The 14,938-nt window shown below is 32.5% G+C and overlaps 1 protein-coding gene across 5 annotated transcripts in view; it reads right to left on the reverse strand.

Annotated features, from left to right (window-relative positions):
• Positions 1–14,938, reverse strand: part of LOC129957168 (peripheral plasma membrane protein CASK-like) — a 666,946-nt gene that overhangs the window by 82,983 nt on the left and 569,025 nt on the right. For all 5 annotated transcript variants that reach the window (XM_056069352.1, XM_056069351.1, XM_056069349.1 and 2 more), the window contains one exon: positions 3,692–3,880. In XM_056069352.1, the coding sequence (XP_055925327.1) occupies positions 3,692–3,880 (189 nt within the window). The remainder of the gene's footprint in view (positions 1–3,691; positions 3,881–14,938) is intronic.

A 14,938-nucleotide genomic window follows, 5' to 3' on the forward strand; every position in this document is an offset into this window, starting at 1 on the left:
GAATTAATCTCGCATTGTTAGTCAGTTCTAAACTATTTTTATACTATTGTTTTTATTACTGATTGAACTACTTAATTTTATTTACTCCCTTCGTTGCTTAAATTTTACCTCATATTTCATTCAGAAGTCGGAAAATTGTATGATAATATCGGAGAATACATCTTTCAATTTGGAGACAGAAATCACAAAAAGTTCATAAATTTAATCGCAAATATCTCTATCAATTTTACAAATAACCCCATATAACATTTTCTTTGATTTTTACAATAGTATAGCGCATATATTTTTAACTGAACGTTTTAGTCAATCCATTTTATTTTTTGAGTTATTTTCATAATTTTCTTATTTAGCCGCTAGGGACGCTGTGAGCTGCTTCAATAAATTCAGCTTAGACATTTTACTAGACGTATATGTCACTTTGATGGCTGTATGAGGCATCATTTTGAATTTAAAGAGCTTAAAGGGATTTGATCGACCATCCTGTATAAAGAGACACGATGTACACAGAAATAATCAACCTGCTGTTAAATTAGTAAATAAAAATTCGAAGCAGAATAAAGAAGAAAAAAACAAACAATCAAAATATTTTTTTTTTTTAAATTCAAATGATGATGATGTTGTGTCCGCGTTACCACGGAAAGGGGGATGCAGTAGCTTCTGAGGGTAAAGACCCCTGAGCACCCGAGGGCAGAAGTCTGACTTCTAGTTCATATCAATATGACACTCACACAACTCCTTTTTACGGGGGGGGGGGAGCGACTCTTTCACACACAACACAGATAAAACACTGGGTGAAGAAACAACCAAGCCCGAAGCAGGACTCAAACCCGGGACGTCCAGGTTACGGGGAAGATGCGCTGCTCTTAAGCAGGACGCCGGCAAAAAAACTCAAATCAGTTGTTTGAGTAAAAAGCAGACTTCAAATTAGAAAGAAAACCGTCTAGAGAGAAGTTAATATTCTAAGCGATAGCCCAGAGAAAGAAGAAACTGGCCACTGGTCAGTCACGTAGAAAGAAGGAAAGAAATAGAAAACTACAGTTTAGAAGTCACGTGGGTCATTGCACGACAGAACTTAATTTCACTGGGCAGCTTTTCCAGATTTATTTTTCTGTGTTTTATTTCTAATGAAAGTTGGCTTATTATTCCATAAAAGGGCAAAAAACACAGATTATTATCACAAAGAACAAGATTTCAGAATCATAGTACTTCTGAGAAAAAAATCAAATAAAACGCAAACATAATTTTAAACAGAAAAAGAACTATACGTGATGCTTTCATAACGAATGCATGATTGTGGTAAATATCAAAGGTGACCTAGAGCACTCGACTTTTTATGCGGCATGAACTGGTGTCATTAGAGTAAATGAATAAATGTGGCCAACAAACATGCAATGGTCAAAGCTTACAACATCATATTTCGGGGATTATATTTTTGAAAATTCGACGTAGAATTCTGCCAAGGAATACTTTATACCTCTGAGATGGTGACTGATAACTTTAACCTACTTGCATCCGTAACCGGAGTAATCCGCACACAACGACTGTCAGTTATAATCAATAGCATATTGTGAGGATAATCATTCATAAATAAATTCGAAATTCCATTCTGTTGACAACTGATATATTATTTCACGCCTAATGATAATTAACAGGTGTCTGGAACGTTTTATTTCATCACTGATGATAATTCACCGCCTTCGTATACAATTTCCTCTATATTTGATACATAACGGCCATTGCGAATGCTTTATTCCACCGCTAATAATACCTGACAGGTATCGTATTCTATTTTTCCCCCCTTATTAATGACAACTGACAGCTGTCACAAACGTACTTTTCTACGGCTGATGATAACTGGAAGCAACTGAGTGCGGATTATTTCATCGGTGATGATATTTGACAGCCGTTGCGAATGCATTATTTCATCACTGATGAGAACTCACAGCTATCGTAAACGATTTCACCCGTCGTTGATGATAACTGACAGCTATCACGTATGATTGCTTTTACTGTTAATGATAACTCACAGCCATCGTATATAATTTCTTCCGCCGTTGATGATAACTGACAGTTATCATATATGATTGCTTTTACTGTAAATGATAATTCACAGCCATCGTATATAATTTCTTCCGTCGTTGATGACAACTGACAGCCATCATGTATGATTGCTTTTACTGTCAATGATAACTCACAGCCATCGTATACAATTTCTTCTGCCGTTGATGATAACTGACAGCTACTATGTATGATTGCTATTACTGTTAATAATAACTCACAGCCATCGTATACAATTTCTTCCACCGTTGGTGATAACTGACAGCCGTCGCGAACGTATTATTCCACCATAGATAATAATAAACAGCTATCGTATAATATTTTTTCCTTCGTTGATGATAATTGGCAACTATTTGGTGAGAATTATCTCACAGTTGATGATAATTGACAACCGTCGCGAAGATATTATTTCGTAACTAATATAACGAACAATTGTCGTGTGCGATTTCTTCCATCACTGACAATAATTAGTAGCCGTATCGAACGCATTATTTCATCACTGATAATAACACATAGCTATCATATAAGATTTCATCCACCGTTAATGATGACTGACAGCTATTGAGTACAATTGCTTCTCCTGTTAATGATAACTCATAGCCATCGTATATGGTTTCTTCCACCACTGATGATAACTGACAGGCGCCGCGAACTTTTTATTCCACCATTGATGATGACTGACAGGCGTCGTGAATGTATTATTCCACCATAGATTATAACTGGCAGCTGTCGCATTCTATCTTTTTCCATCGTTTAAGATAACTGACAACCATCGTGAACGTACTGTTTTACCACTGTTGATAATTGACAGCTATTGTGTGCGAATTGTTTTACCTTCATGCTAATTGACAGCCGTCGATAATATATTTCATCAGTGATAAAACAGGCCGCTATCGCGTGCGTTTTCTTCCATCCCTGATAATAATCAATAGCCGCGACGAACACATTAGTTACTGATAATTGACAGCTGTCGCATATGATTGATTCCACTGTTAATGGCAACTGATACCAGCAGCGACTATTCTACCACTGATGATAATTGGCAGCCTTTGAGTGCTGATTATTTCACCGTTGATGATAATTGATAGCTGAAGCGAAGATATTTTGCACCACAGATATAAATGAAAGCTAGTGTGTACTATTTCTTCTATCAGTTGATACCCGTCTTGAACATATTATTTCGCCACTGAGGGTTACTGACGTCGTAAGCGTAGTATTCTACACCTGGAACTATCTTGTGCAGATTATTTCACCGCTGATCATGACTGACAGCTGTCACGAAGATTATTTCACCATTGATATAAATGACAGCGACAGCGAAGCGTGAAATTTCTTCCTCTACTGATGATAACTAACAGTAGTGGTGAGCGTATTATTTTATCTCTAATGATAACTGACAGCTATATAGTACGATTTCTTCGTCAGTTAATGATAAGTGACAACCGCCGTCGTGAAAACACTTTTCCACTATTGATGATAAACAACAACTATTATGTTTTCTATTCAGGGGAACAAATTGGTTAAATTATTGTGATATTTTTGTCATGCCTTTATCATTAAATTTCCTATTTGTAAAAAAAATCAAATTCAGGGAACTTTTTTGGCTGCAGCAGGAAAGGTCAGACGAACTCACCATGGCTTCGTCGGTGTTCTTCTGGAATTGTACGAGTCGGACCCTAGTGACGCTCTCCATGTCCGAGTCGTCATTTCCCGGTGGATCGGGGTCACCGTTCAGGTAGAGGGGGGCTGGCGGAGGGGTCACTCGGAGGGCCTCCTCCCCGTACACTTCGTGCGCCACCACGTCCTGGGCCTGTAGCAGGGCCTGAAACAAAAATATAAAAAATAAATTTAATTATACTTTACCTTTTATAATATTTATTATATCTATTATATAAAAGTAATAAATAATTTAATACACCTATTCTCAAAAAAGTTCTAAAACTCACTTTATGAAGGAAGAATGAATAAGAACATAACTTGCTTATTTGCTTCCTTCGAACCTTCCTACCCTTGTAATTAAGTGTTTTTACCATTTTACACATTCAAAAATTGAAATGCGGATTACAAGACTATTTTCGTAGCTTCACTTCTGCAAAACTTAAGAACCGTTGACCTTTAAGCAAAATTTCATCTGATGAAAAAGTCGCACGGAGACAGATCGGGTGAACAGGTGGTTAGTGGATGCATTAAAATGCGATATCCTGACAGGAATTTTGACATTAGCAGGAATATTATCCTCTGCTGATCCTACTTATATCACAATAGGAATATTATTCTACTTATATCCATCTTATCGCGATGCGTACCCTTGTTTTGGTTTTTACCCTGATGAAAAGTTTGGACTATTTACAGTCACAGGCTACGTGCATAAGCATTTGAGCTGAACGAAATTGGTTATGCGAATCGTTTACATGACACACCTCGTTCGTTTTTGGATAATGTTGTGGTGGTTTGGGATGAACGAGGATAGAACCTGAGACCTTGTGGTTCGCAGCCCAGTAACATGACCACGATACAAAAGCAATTGCCCGGGTTGTGTAGTTGTTAACTGGCTTATAAGCTTTTCACCACAATGTCATAACAGATACATATAATGAAAAAAGTCATCTAAACTCTCTAAGGGTAGACCTTTAGATTTAGAACTTCCAAATGTTGCAAGCAGTTACATCTTGAATAGGAGGTGCTCGATATAAAAGAGTTTTTCAGAATTTTAATTACATTTTTAATGTTTCTTCTCAGTAACGGATATTATTATAAGATGAAAATCACCTTTATACCATTTTGAAATTCAGGAAATTAATTTTTAAGTGTTATCAATTTCATTAATATTCTTTTTATGACTTTTAATAATTTCAGAAGATGTTTTAAGTATATTTTACGAATTTTCGTTGTTTTAGTTACTGTCCTCATGGCGTTGCAGTCATATTAAATAAATTTTTGAATGCATGTGGTTGCTGCTATATCATTAAAAGTAAGCATTAAAAATAAAGCAAGCATTAAGAATGCAAATCTAAAACAATATCATGCTACAAAGTTTCAGATCGGAGATTCGAGTCTTTTTTTCAATAATTTTTCATTTTTAGATGGCAACAGAGAAAGTGGCGAACATTTAAAAAAAGGCTCAAAGCTAGTACGTGAAATTATTATTACAAAAATGCAGATATTAGTTAAAAGCCCTTTTCATTTCATTCATTTAATGTTGTTAATTGCTTTTCAAATCTTATTTACTTTATCGAAACATTTTACATATTACTAGCACTTTTCTCTCGAAGTTTAATGTTTTTAGCAGGAAAAATAAAATTCCTGCGTCAACTTTATTTTTTAAATGAAAGCCAGCACTTAACTTCCGTCTCAAATAAATAAGATTTGATTTACTCCAAAAGTAGCGAAAAAAAGAGCATATAATAAAAGCTTTTGATGTTGTTGTCGAAAGAGTGTTATTCCCAAAGCAGCAGTTTGAATTCTTGCATATCTAAAACCTGAGAGAAAATTGTTTTAGATATTTTATAGCTTTCCTTTAAACTTTACAATCTTCTTGTTGGACAAAAGGCGGGAATTTAATGTCTTCGGACAAGGCATAAAAAATACATGGAACAAAATGAGGAGCATAATAAAAATAAGCTCTGCTTTGTTGAAAACAATTTAAGATAAGTATAAAGAGGTACAGGTTTGTACAGATATGTTCGATTTTTTTTTTCATCTGTACATGGCGCTGTGATCTTAGATAAACATTTGAAGTATCTTTTGAAGTCAGCTTGGAATATATAAATTTCCGGAGTGTTATTAAAATTTTATTACAGATTCTCTTTGAGAATTCTAAAGAGTACCTTTGATTTAATTTTTAGAACCCTGCAAATTCTTTGCTTTTCATTTCCATTTCAGTGCAAATATTATTTTATTATTTTAGAGGCCTTCCTGACTGCGCAGGTGATTTTGTTTGAAGTGGTGTTTGCCGGCAAGTGTTTTTTTTTTTTTCTTCTTCTTTTTAATTTATCGAATGCTTTTATTATTTTCTGAAAAAAATATTTAACATTTTGAATGAGAGTTGGAATATTAAATTATTTTTTTAAGGTTCAGAAACTTACATAAATCGGAAGTTATTTGAAAAGTATCCAACTAGATTGAAAACATGAATTTGGATGAGAATTCGCATTTTTACTTTTTGCAGTTTCAAAAAATAGGCACGTTTCTGTTTCCAGTGATATCTTTATTTTGTTTCTGTATCAATTAGTAGTCAAGTCATAGCAAATTCTTAACATGTAAGTAATGCTTATTTATAGGCATTTAAAAGCTTTAAATGCATTTTCTGAAGAGCGAATTTGTTTCATAATTCTACTGTATGAGTATCGTCATATCACACAAAATAATCAAGATATCTTAATGAAATTTACAATTAGTGCTCTTTGTGTTATCTAGAATGTAATGAATTAATTTACAATTAGTGCTCTTTGTGTTATCTAGAATGTAATGAATTAATTTACAATTAGTGCTCTTTGTGTTATCTAGAATGTAATGAATTAATTTACAATTAGTGCTCTTTGTGTTATCTAGAATGTAATGAATTAATTTACAATTAGTGCTCTTTGTGTTATCTAGAATGTAATGAATTAATTTACAATTACTGCTCTTTGTGTTATCTAGAATGTAATGAATTAATTTACAATTAGTGCTCTTTGTGTTATCTAGAATGTAATGAATTATGTATTTGATGTTGAATGCTCCAGATGTAGATTTATGATTGTTTAATGTAAACATTGCTGAAAAAAATCCAAAATTTCTTAGATAATTTCATATATTACACACAAAAATTTTATTTTTGAATATAATTCTTAGATATTAGTATAATTCTTGAATATTAGTTAGTTACATTCTAAGGATACGTTACACATATAATTTTACAAAGAAAAATGAAAAATTGTAACAATTTGTTTCTCTAGAACAATCCTGTTTTTGTAAATAAATGGTAAAATTTACAAAATATGCATTTTCTTCAAAAGCTGCATATATATTTAATTCATTTCCCTTTTATTCAACATTTTATCCTGACATTACTAAAAAATATCATACAAATATTATTATTATTATTATTTTGAAAAATTCCCTTCGAAGCTAGTCGGGTACCTTAAAATAATAAAGAAAATCTTGTTTACGATACGAAATAGAAGAAGAAGTACTACACACATTTTGCTGTGTAATAATTCATTTAAAGAAACGTAATTACTACTTGTATAAATAGTATTATTTGCTAAAAATATACTCGAAATCGTTTTCAAAGTTAAATGAGGGCCCCGAGTTTTTGTCAACGACCATTTTACTTTGAGAAACATTACTTAAAATAACCGAAATCTTTTCAATTTTTCCAGGTGGTCTTTGAGTTGAACAATAATTTTAACTCGCTTCAGTTTATTTATTTCAGAAAATAACTACAATATCTTGAGAAAATTGAAACAATATAACTACTGTAGACGAAGGTTCAAAACCAATCATATACATATAGATGTGATATCACAGTCACAGTATAAGAGTATCTGTGGCTGCCATTTATATATGAAGTAGCTGAATGTTATTCTATATTGTTACGAACCTGTGAGGCGGCTTCCCAGCATAGCTGGTTCCATAGGAGGTCCCAGAGCTTGGCGACAAACTTGGCGACCATTTGGCGCCAAAATAGATTATACCCGAAACATCGAGAATTTTCCCGACCCGTCCAGTAGAAACCGAGTTACGCCTCGAACGTTCCTGATTGGTTGAGAGGCGTCTAGCCCCGCTTCCTGATACCTATAAAAGGAAGCAGCCGCAGCTGCCGGGCAGTCGACAACCGAGAGGGTGAATTGAGAAGAAGTCGGAAGCGGCAGAGCAGAGTAGTGTGAACCAGTGGTGAGTCGAGTGGTGAACTAGTGGTGAATTGAGTAGTCGGAAGCGACAGAGAAGAGTGGTCGTGGACCAGTGGAGTCGAAGAGTAGTCGGAATCGACAGTAAAAAAACTGGCCTTCCAGAGATAAGCGGAGCAGCGACGGAGTGAAGCTTGTGCTGAACTAAGCTGTGTCCTACTGTCTGTTGTATGCTGCACGTCTCAGCTGGAGATAATCGTCTTCTGTGCTGTATATAGCTGTCGTCTTTGTGCTGTCCCGTGTGTCTTCGTGAAAATAAACGTCGTTGTTTTATTTTCTACTGCCGCCTGGTGATTGAGCGTTCTTCACACCATATAACCCCCACTATCCAAACGAACCCCGGAAATTTCGTAACAATATGAAACACTGTGCGCTCTCCTATCCTCTATTGTTCAGGTTTTAATTATTTTACTACGAAAGCTAAAGACGGTTGCTCAACAAAAACATGTTTAAAGCTTAAAAATTAATAATCCTTCTTTAATAAAACCAGCGGGAGAAGTCTGCCCAAAACTTTCTCGCATACTCTCTAATAAACTTTTCATGCCGGAGAACGCCTGCATATCATTGGCGTACAATAGTTACGAAATACTAACTGTTGGTGTGAATTTAGCATTTTTACTGAATCTGTCGTATGTTCCTTGGCGATAAATCCCTGTCATGCCATTAATAATATCCAAACATTGAATTTGTGCTCTAGACGCACTTTTCTCAACGGCACAAAGATTTGACACAAAATTGCACTTGTAGTCATAAAATCGCGTACCACATTTGATATATTTAAGTTACTGAGCTTTTGAATTATCGCGTTTACATGTTTTTGAAAGTACAGACCGACATACAATCAACCTGTTGTTGGATACACTATAGAGGTTAAATCTATGAAACGAATCTTATCTATCTAGCTCTCTTCGTTGTGTAGTTATCGTGTAATTTTATATTCGAACAGACGAACTTCCTCAGAACAGATTTTGCTCAAAATATGATATAAATCTGAAAATTTGGTGTAAAGACCGTATACTAAATTTCAACCGTTAACCTCACAGCATTTCTGAGTTATCTTTGTAACAGAGAGACAGATGGATGGACATTCTCCAAAAATGTGTTTTTCGGAATCCGGAAGTTCTAAAATGTAAAAATTCGACAAAATCTCGAGTTTGATTATTTTTTTTATTTTTTTTTGACGAATACTATATTTTCTCTTTATTACTTATACCAGAAATAAAAAACACAATGTTAACGCTCAAATTTTTTATGCTTGAGCTCTGTACTCATTTTTTATAAAGAAAAGGATTCTACAATTTCTTCTTATATTACAGCCTTTAAAACAAACTAGTGTATACATCAATTAAATGATTAAAAAAAATAATAGAATTTCATAAAAATCATTTGAATTTTTTATAAATTCAAAAGGCGTTTAAAAATAAATTTGATTTATTCCAATAAAATTAAAAAACACGAATGATTATAATGCGAAAAAATTAAACGATTCAAAACAAACTAGACAAAGTTTCAGAATTTATTAAAAGCCATTAAAATTAATTAACATTTTAATGTAACAATTAAGATGATGTTGCCAAAAAAAATATAAAACAGAGCATAAATGAATATTTGGAATTGAAAACGAATAATTCGTAATGAAATTAGCAATTATTTAAAGCAGTAAAAGAATGACTCTTAACAATGTACTAATGACAATATAGAAAGAAAACGATGTTAAAATAAATTAGAGGAAGTTTCAAAATTTAAGAAAAAACAATGACGATTAATTAAAGTTCTAACGTAGAAATGAGAATATAATTATCAAATAAAATGTAAATCAAATCGTAAACAAATATATTAAATTGTAAACGAATTATTCTTAAATAAATTAGCAGTTATTTAAGAATGGTTGGAAATGGAAATGGTTCTTAATATTGTACGAATACTAATGTAAAAAGAAAACGATATTAAATAAATTAAACTAATTTTCAGAATTTATAAAAAAAACACTGAAAATTAATCAAAGTTCTAATGTAGGAATAAGAATTTTATCACCAAATAAAATTTAAATTAAACCATAGAGGAATATATTGAATTATAAACGAATTATTCTTGATGTAAAAAAGAATAATAAATTACTTTTCATTATTCTTTTATTATTTTTGACAGTTGTTTTAAGCTTTTAAAAGAAATGGCTTTTAATAATATACTGACATAAATAGAAAACGATATTAAATTAAGCAAAATTCCGGAATTCATAGAAAAAAATTAAAGATCTATTACAATTTTAAGATAAAAATAAAAATAATATTACTATCGAACATATAAAATAAAACAAATATTTGAATTTGCAAATGAATTATTCTTAACGATATTAACAGAAATTTCAAGATGCGTAATGGATTGCCACTTTAAATTTGCGTTGAATAGCTTTTGCACATTAAGTAAAATATCTAGCTCGGCATTTTTTTTTTCTTTGTATAAACTTGTTTTTTACGGAGAAAATATTTAGATATATATGAAATTCTGATTACATATGAATACTTTTCAATGTTACCTACATACGAAATGGTTATTTAAATAAAAAAAAATATGAATGCACTTAGTTTAACATGTTATTCTGATTGGTTAACACAATAGTTTCATTGTTGCTATTGGATGTGATACGAACGTATTCGTTTACAGAAATGTCATACAGTGGCTCCCAAAAGTGTTCGTACACTAAAGAACTTTTCCAGAAATTGTGTTCTATACTTCTTAATAAAGCATTTTATTAGTTGGTTTTTTTTAATTAGCATCTTTAAATATTTCTTAATAAAACTGAACAAATATTTTTATAAAAAATCAAGTAGTATTGTTCTAAAAAATAAATAAATAAAAAATGTCACAATACTAGAACACAAAAGTCTTCGTACATCCAAACATTATTTATTTAAATTCATCATAAAAATATCTTTTGCGGCTTATTTTTCTTCTAATTGAAAAATACACTAAAATCGTTTGATTTCAGTATTTATTATCACAATTATTTATTCTATTTACTTTATTCTTAGATATGACGCGCATTCGTAAAGAAACGAGTTTAGACGTACGAAAATTAATTATATTTCATTTTAAAGCTGGAAAATCAATTAGAGGCATTGCAACTATAACTAATCTACCTCATTCAACGGTGCAAAGCATAATAAAACGTTACAGAGAGGGAAAAAGGATTGCAAACAAGCCTCGTAATGGTCGCCCTCAAATTCTGTCAGCTAGAAGTCAAAGAAATATTGTGAGTAAATTTCTAAAAAATCCACGTCTGAGTGCAATAAAGTTTACTTCACAATATAATGAATCAAATGGAACTTCTATTTCCTGTGAAACTATTCGTAGAATTCTTCGGAATGCTGGTATACATGGCCGCTCTGCACGAAGAAAATTCTTTGTAAGTCAGAAGAACAGAATTGCTAGGCTTAAATTTGCCAAATCTATGATAAACCAGCCAGTGAGCTATTGGAATCGTGTCTTATTTGCAGATGAAAGTAAGTTTAACATCTTTGGGTCGGATGGGAGAATCATTGTATGGAGAAGAAAAAAACGAAGAATTTAGTTGGAACAGTAAAACATGGCGGTGGAGGTGTCATGGTTTGGGGGTGTATGTCAGCGGCTGGAGTAGGCAATTTAGTATTCATTGATGGTATAATGGATCATAGAGTTTATATAAATATTCTCAATAATAATTTAAAAGTGTCAGCACAAAAATTGGGCATTTTAAACAACTTTGTGTATTACCAAGACAACGATCCTAAACACACGGCCATGAATGTTCGTCTTTTTTGCCTCTATCATTGCCCTCAAACCCTTAAAACACCAACTCAATCACCGGATTTAAACCCTATAGAACATATTTGGAAAGAATTAGAAGTGCGAATAAGAAGTCACGACATTAAATCGAAAATTCAACTGAAAGCAGTAATGATCGAACAATGGAATGGAACAAGATCGGTGCAGAAGTAACCGACCGTTTAGTTAAATCCATGCCCAAACGTTTAAAAGCTGTTATAAAGAATAAAGGATATCCTACTAAATACTAAACATTTATAAAAATTTAGAAAATTTCATATTTAGTGATGTTTTTTTAAAGTGTATGATCACTTTTGTGTCCTATTTTTGTGCAATTTTATTTACTGTCATTTTTTAAAAAATAATTTGCATCGTAATTAAAATTTATTCTTCACTGCTTTATTAAGAACTGTAAAAATATACTATGAAAAATTTTCATGTATAAATAAGAATATATAATGGTAAATAATGAGGTTTTTAATTGATTCTTGTTGGTGTACGAACACTTTTGGGAGCCACAGTATATCGCCATTTCAGAAACTTTTTGTGATGTCAGTTGGTTATCATCCTACTTCAACAATGCAAGTACCATAAAATGTTACGAGATGGCGCTATATGACATTGTCAGCGTGAGAGTAAATAGAAAAAGGCCCTAATATTTAGTTATAAGCATTCAGCTTTCGGCTCTCTCGTATAATAACACTTTAATGAAGAAAATAAAGCGTGTAGTTTAACATCTTCCTTCTAACCAATGTTTTGGACTTTATTATGGAAAAACTTCAAAGTCTAGATTAATTTTTAATCAAACGAAATTGTGATTAAAATTTCCAAAATTAAATTGTTGTTAAAAAAAATTAATTTGTTCTCTACCAAATTTGGCAGATTTAGATCAAGTAGTCTTACTTTGAAACCGCCAACAATCAAACACACAAGCTCAAATTCTGTTTCATCGCTACCAACAATAGAGCAGAATGGATGCGTGTGTGTTAGCGATCTATAGGACTGATCGATATGCCAAGAGCTACCAAATTCGTTACAGGTTGGAGGGTGGAAAAGTGAATTTCCAAACGTATTTTTTTTTAAAATTAAATTAACTAAAATGTAACAGATATTTTAATATTTCTTTCCATAATTTCTGAAGATATTATATTGATATGATAGCAAATAATTTTAATGCTATCTAAAAATTCAAAAACATTTTCCTTTCAATAATATTGTTACGAATCCTTGATGCGGCTTCCCAGCATAGTGGGTTCCAGAGCTTGGCGACAAACTTGGCGACCATTTGGAGACTTGGCGACGAATTTGGCGACTTTGACGCCAAAATAGATTATACCCGAAACATCGAGAATTTTCCCGATCCGTCCAGTAGGAACGGAATTATGCCTCGAACGTTCCTGATTGGTTGAGAGGCGTCTAGCCCCGCCTCCTGAGACCTATAAAAGGAGTGGCCCGCAGCTGCCGAGTGTTCGTGAATTGAGTCGTGGTCCAGTGGAGTCGAAGAGTAGTCGGAAGCGACGGTGAAGAACTCGTCTTCCAGGGACTAGCGGAGCAGCGACGGAGTAGAGCTGCTGTGTATACTGTTGTATACTGCACGTCTCGGCTGAAGATAATCGTCTTCTGTGCTGTATATAGTTGTCGTCTTTGTGCTATCCTGCGTGTCTTCGTGTAAATAAACGTCGTTGTTTCATTTTCTACTGCCGCCTGGTGATTGAGTGTTCTCCACACCATATAACTCCCACTATCCAAACGAACCCCCGGAAATTCCGTAACAATATTACATAATTTAGTTGTTATACATGCTTTTATTAAAGTTAATTTTGATCTTTTTATAAATAATTTCAAGTATATATTTTAAAATAGTATATTTGATCGTTTCGTCGGACCACATTCAAACATCTTTGATGAAAGCAGATATTTTATATTGGGCAATTTCTTATACAATTTATAACTTGAACAAGAAGATTATGTTTATTTTTCGAATAACGAGAAATTATTCTTTAAATATGATTATAACAAAATTTATGATTTTTTTTTGTCCTTGATGGTCATTGATCGCAATTTAAAAGAAAACTGAAAAGGTGCGTTAACATAATAAATATAAAGGTGTAAGGCTTCTGAAATAAAAAGAGTTATATGTCTGTCGGAACTTAAAGTTAAAAGTATTCTGCTGAAGATGAAATGAAGATTAAATCCCAATTAATTTAATTATATTAACGTCTCGTTTTGTAGCAACACCATGGCTATCATAAACGGACATCATCTTTTGAGCTTTGCTCAGATGTCGAGAACAGCACATGAACTGGCACCATCTCCTCCAAACTTCTATACCAGAATAAGAGCACTTACCAAAAGTAGCCATTTTACCAACAGCTGCCGAGACCCTTAATCAAACCGCATTTAAAAAATTAATTGAATTCTTCGGTAATCATTAATTCCGGCGAACTAACTGTTAGAAAAAGGCGGTTAGTTATTAAAAAAGATAGAGACTTAACAACACTCACTATAGTTTTATAAATTGCAATTTTCTTTTATTTGTTTTCAGATATTCATTGACTCAACGCCCTTTCCCAGAACTTTTCAATAATATCTCATATATGTAAATAGTAAATACGGAGAAATTCATACGTGGTTATGATTAGAGATTTGATTTTAATTAAATTGAAACATTTATTAAGAAATTCTAGAGAAAACGAGCAAACGATTTCACACTGCTTCATCCTTTTCGTAAATTCCAAATGTCGCGTAAATATGTAAATCTATCTTTTATATGTTTTTAAATACCAAAAGAGTTTTCACTAAACTATGAATGTCAATATTAAGAGAAAAATCGTCTGCTGGAAAATATATTAAATTGTTGGATTCTTTATGTGATAATCATTTCAATAAGACTGTCGTTAAATGCATATTATACTTGTGCATAAAATAAATTACGACGAATTCGACAAAATCTAGAAAAATTCAAATTAAATGATTAACATTTTGAGATTATTAAATCAAATTAAAAGATTTACAGATTATATTAGGAAAAAAAATAATAGAATGTAATTTGCATTCTGATAATCGGTATCATACACATTAAGATTATTCTGAAAATTAATTAAGGAATCATATATCTATACTTATAATAAAGCTCAATGTGTGTGTGTGTGTGTGTGTGTGTGTGTTGGCGCTCTACAGGCCAG

Source organism: Argiope bruennichi, chromosome 11 (genome assembly GCF_947563725.1).
Source record: "Argiope bruennichi chromosome 11, qqArgBrue1.1, whole genome shotgun sequence".
Taxonomy (NCBI): domain Eukaryota; kingdom Metazoa; phylum Arthropoda; class Arachnida; order Araneae; family Araneidae; genus Argiope; species Argiope bruennichi.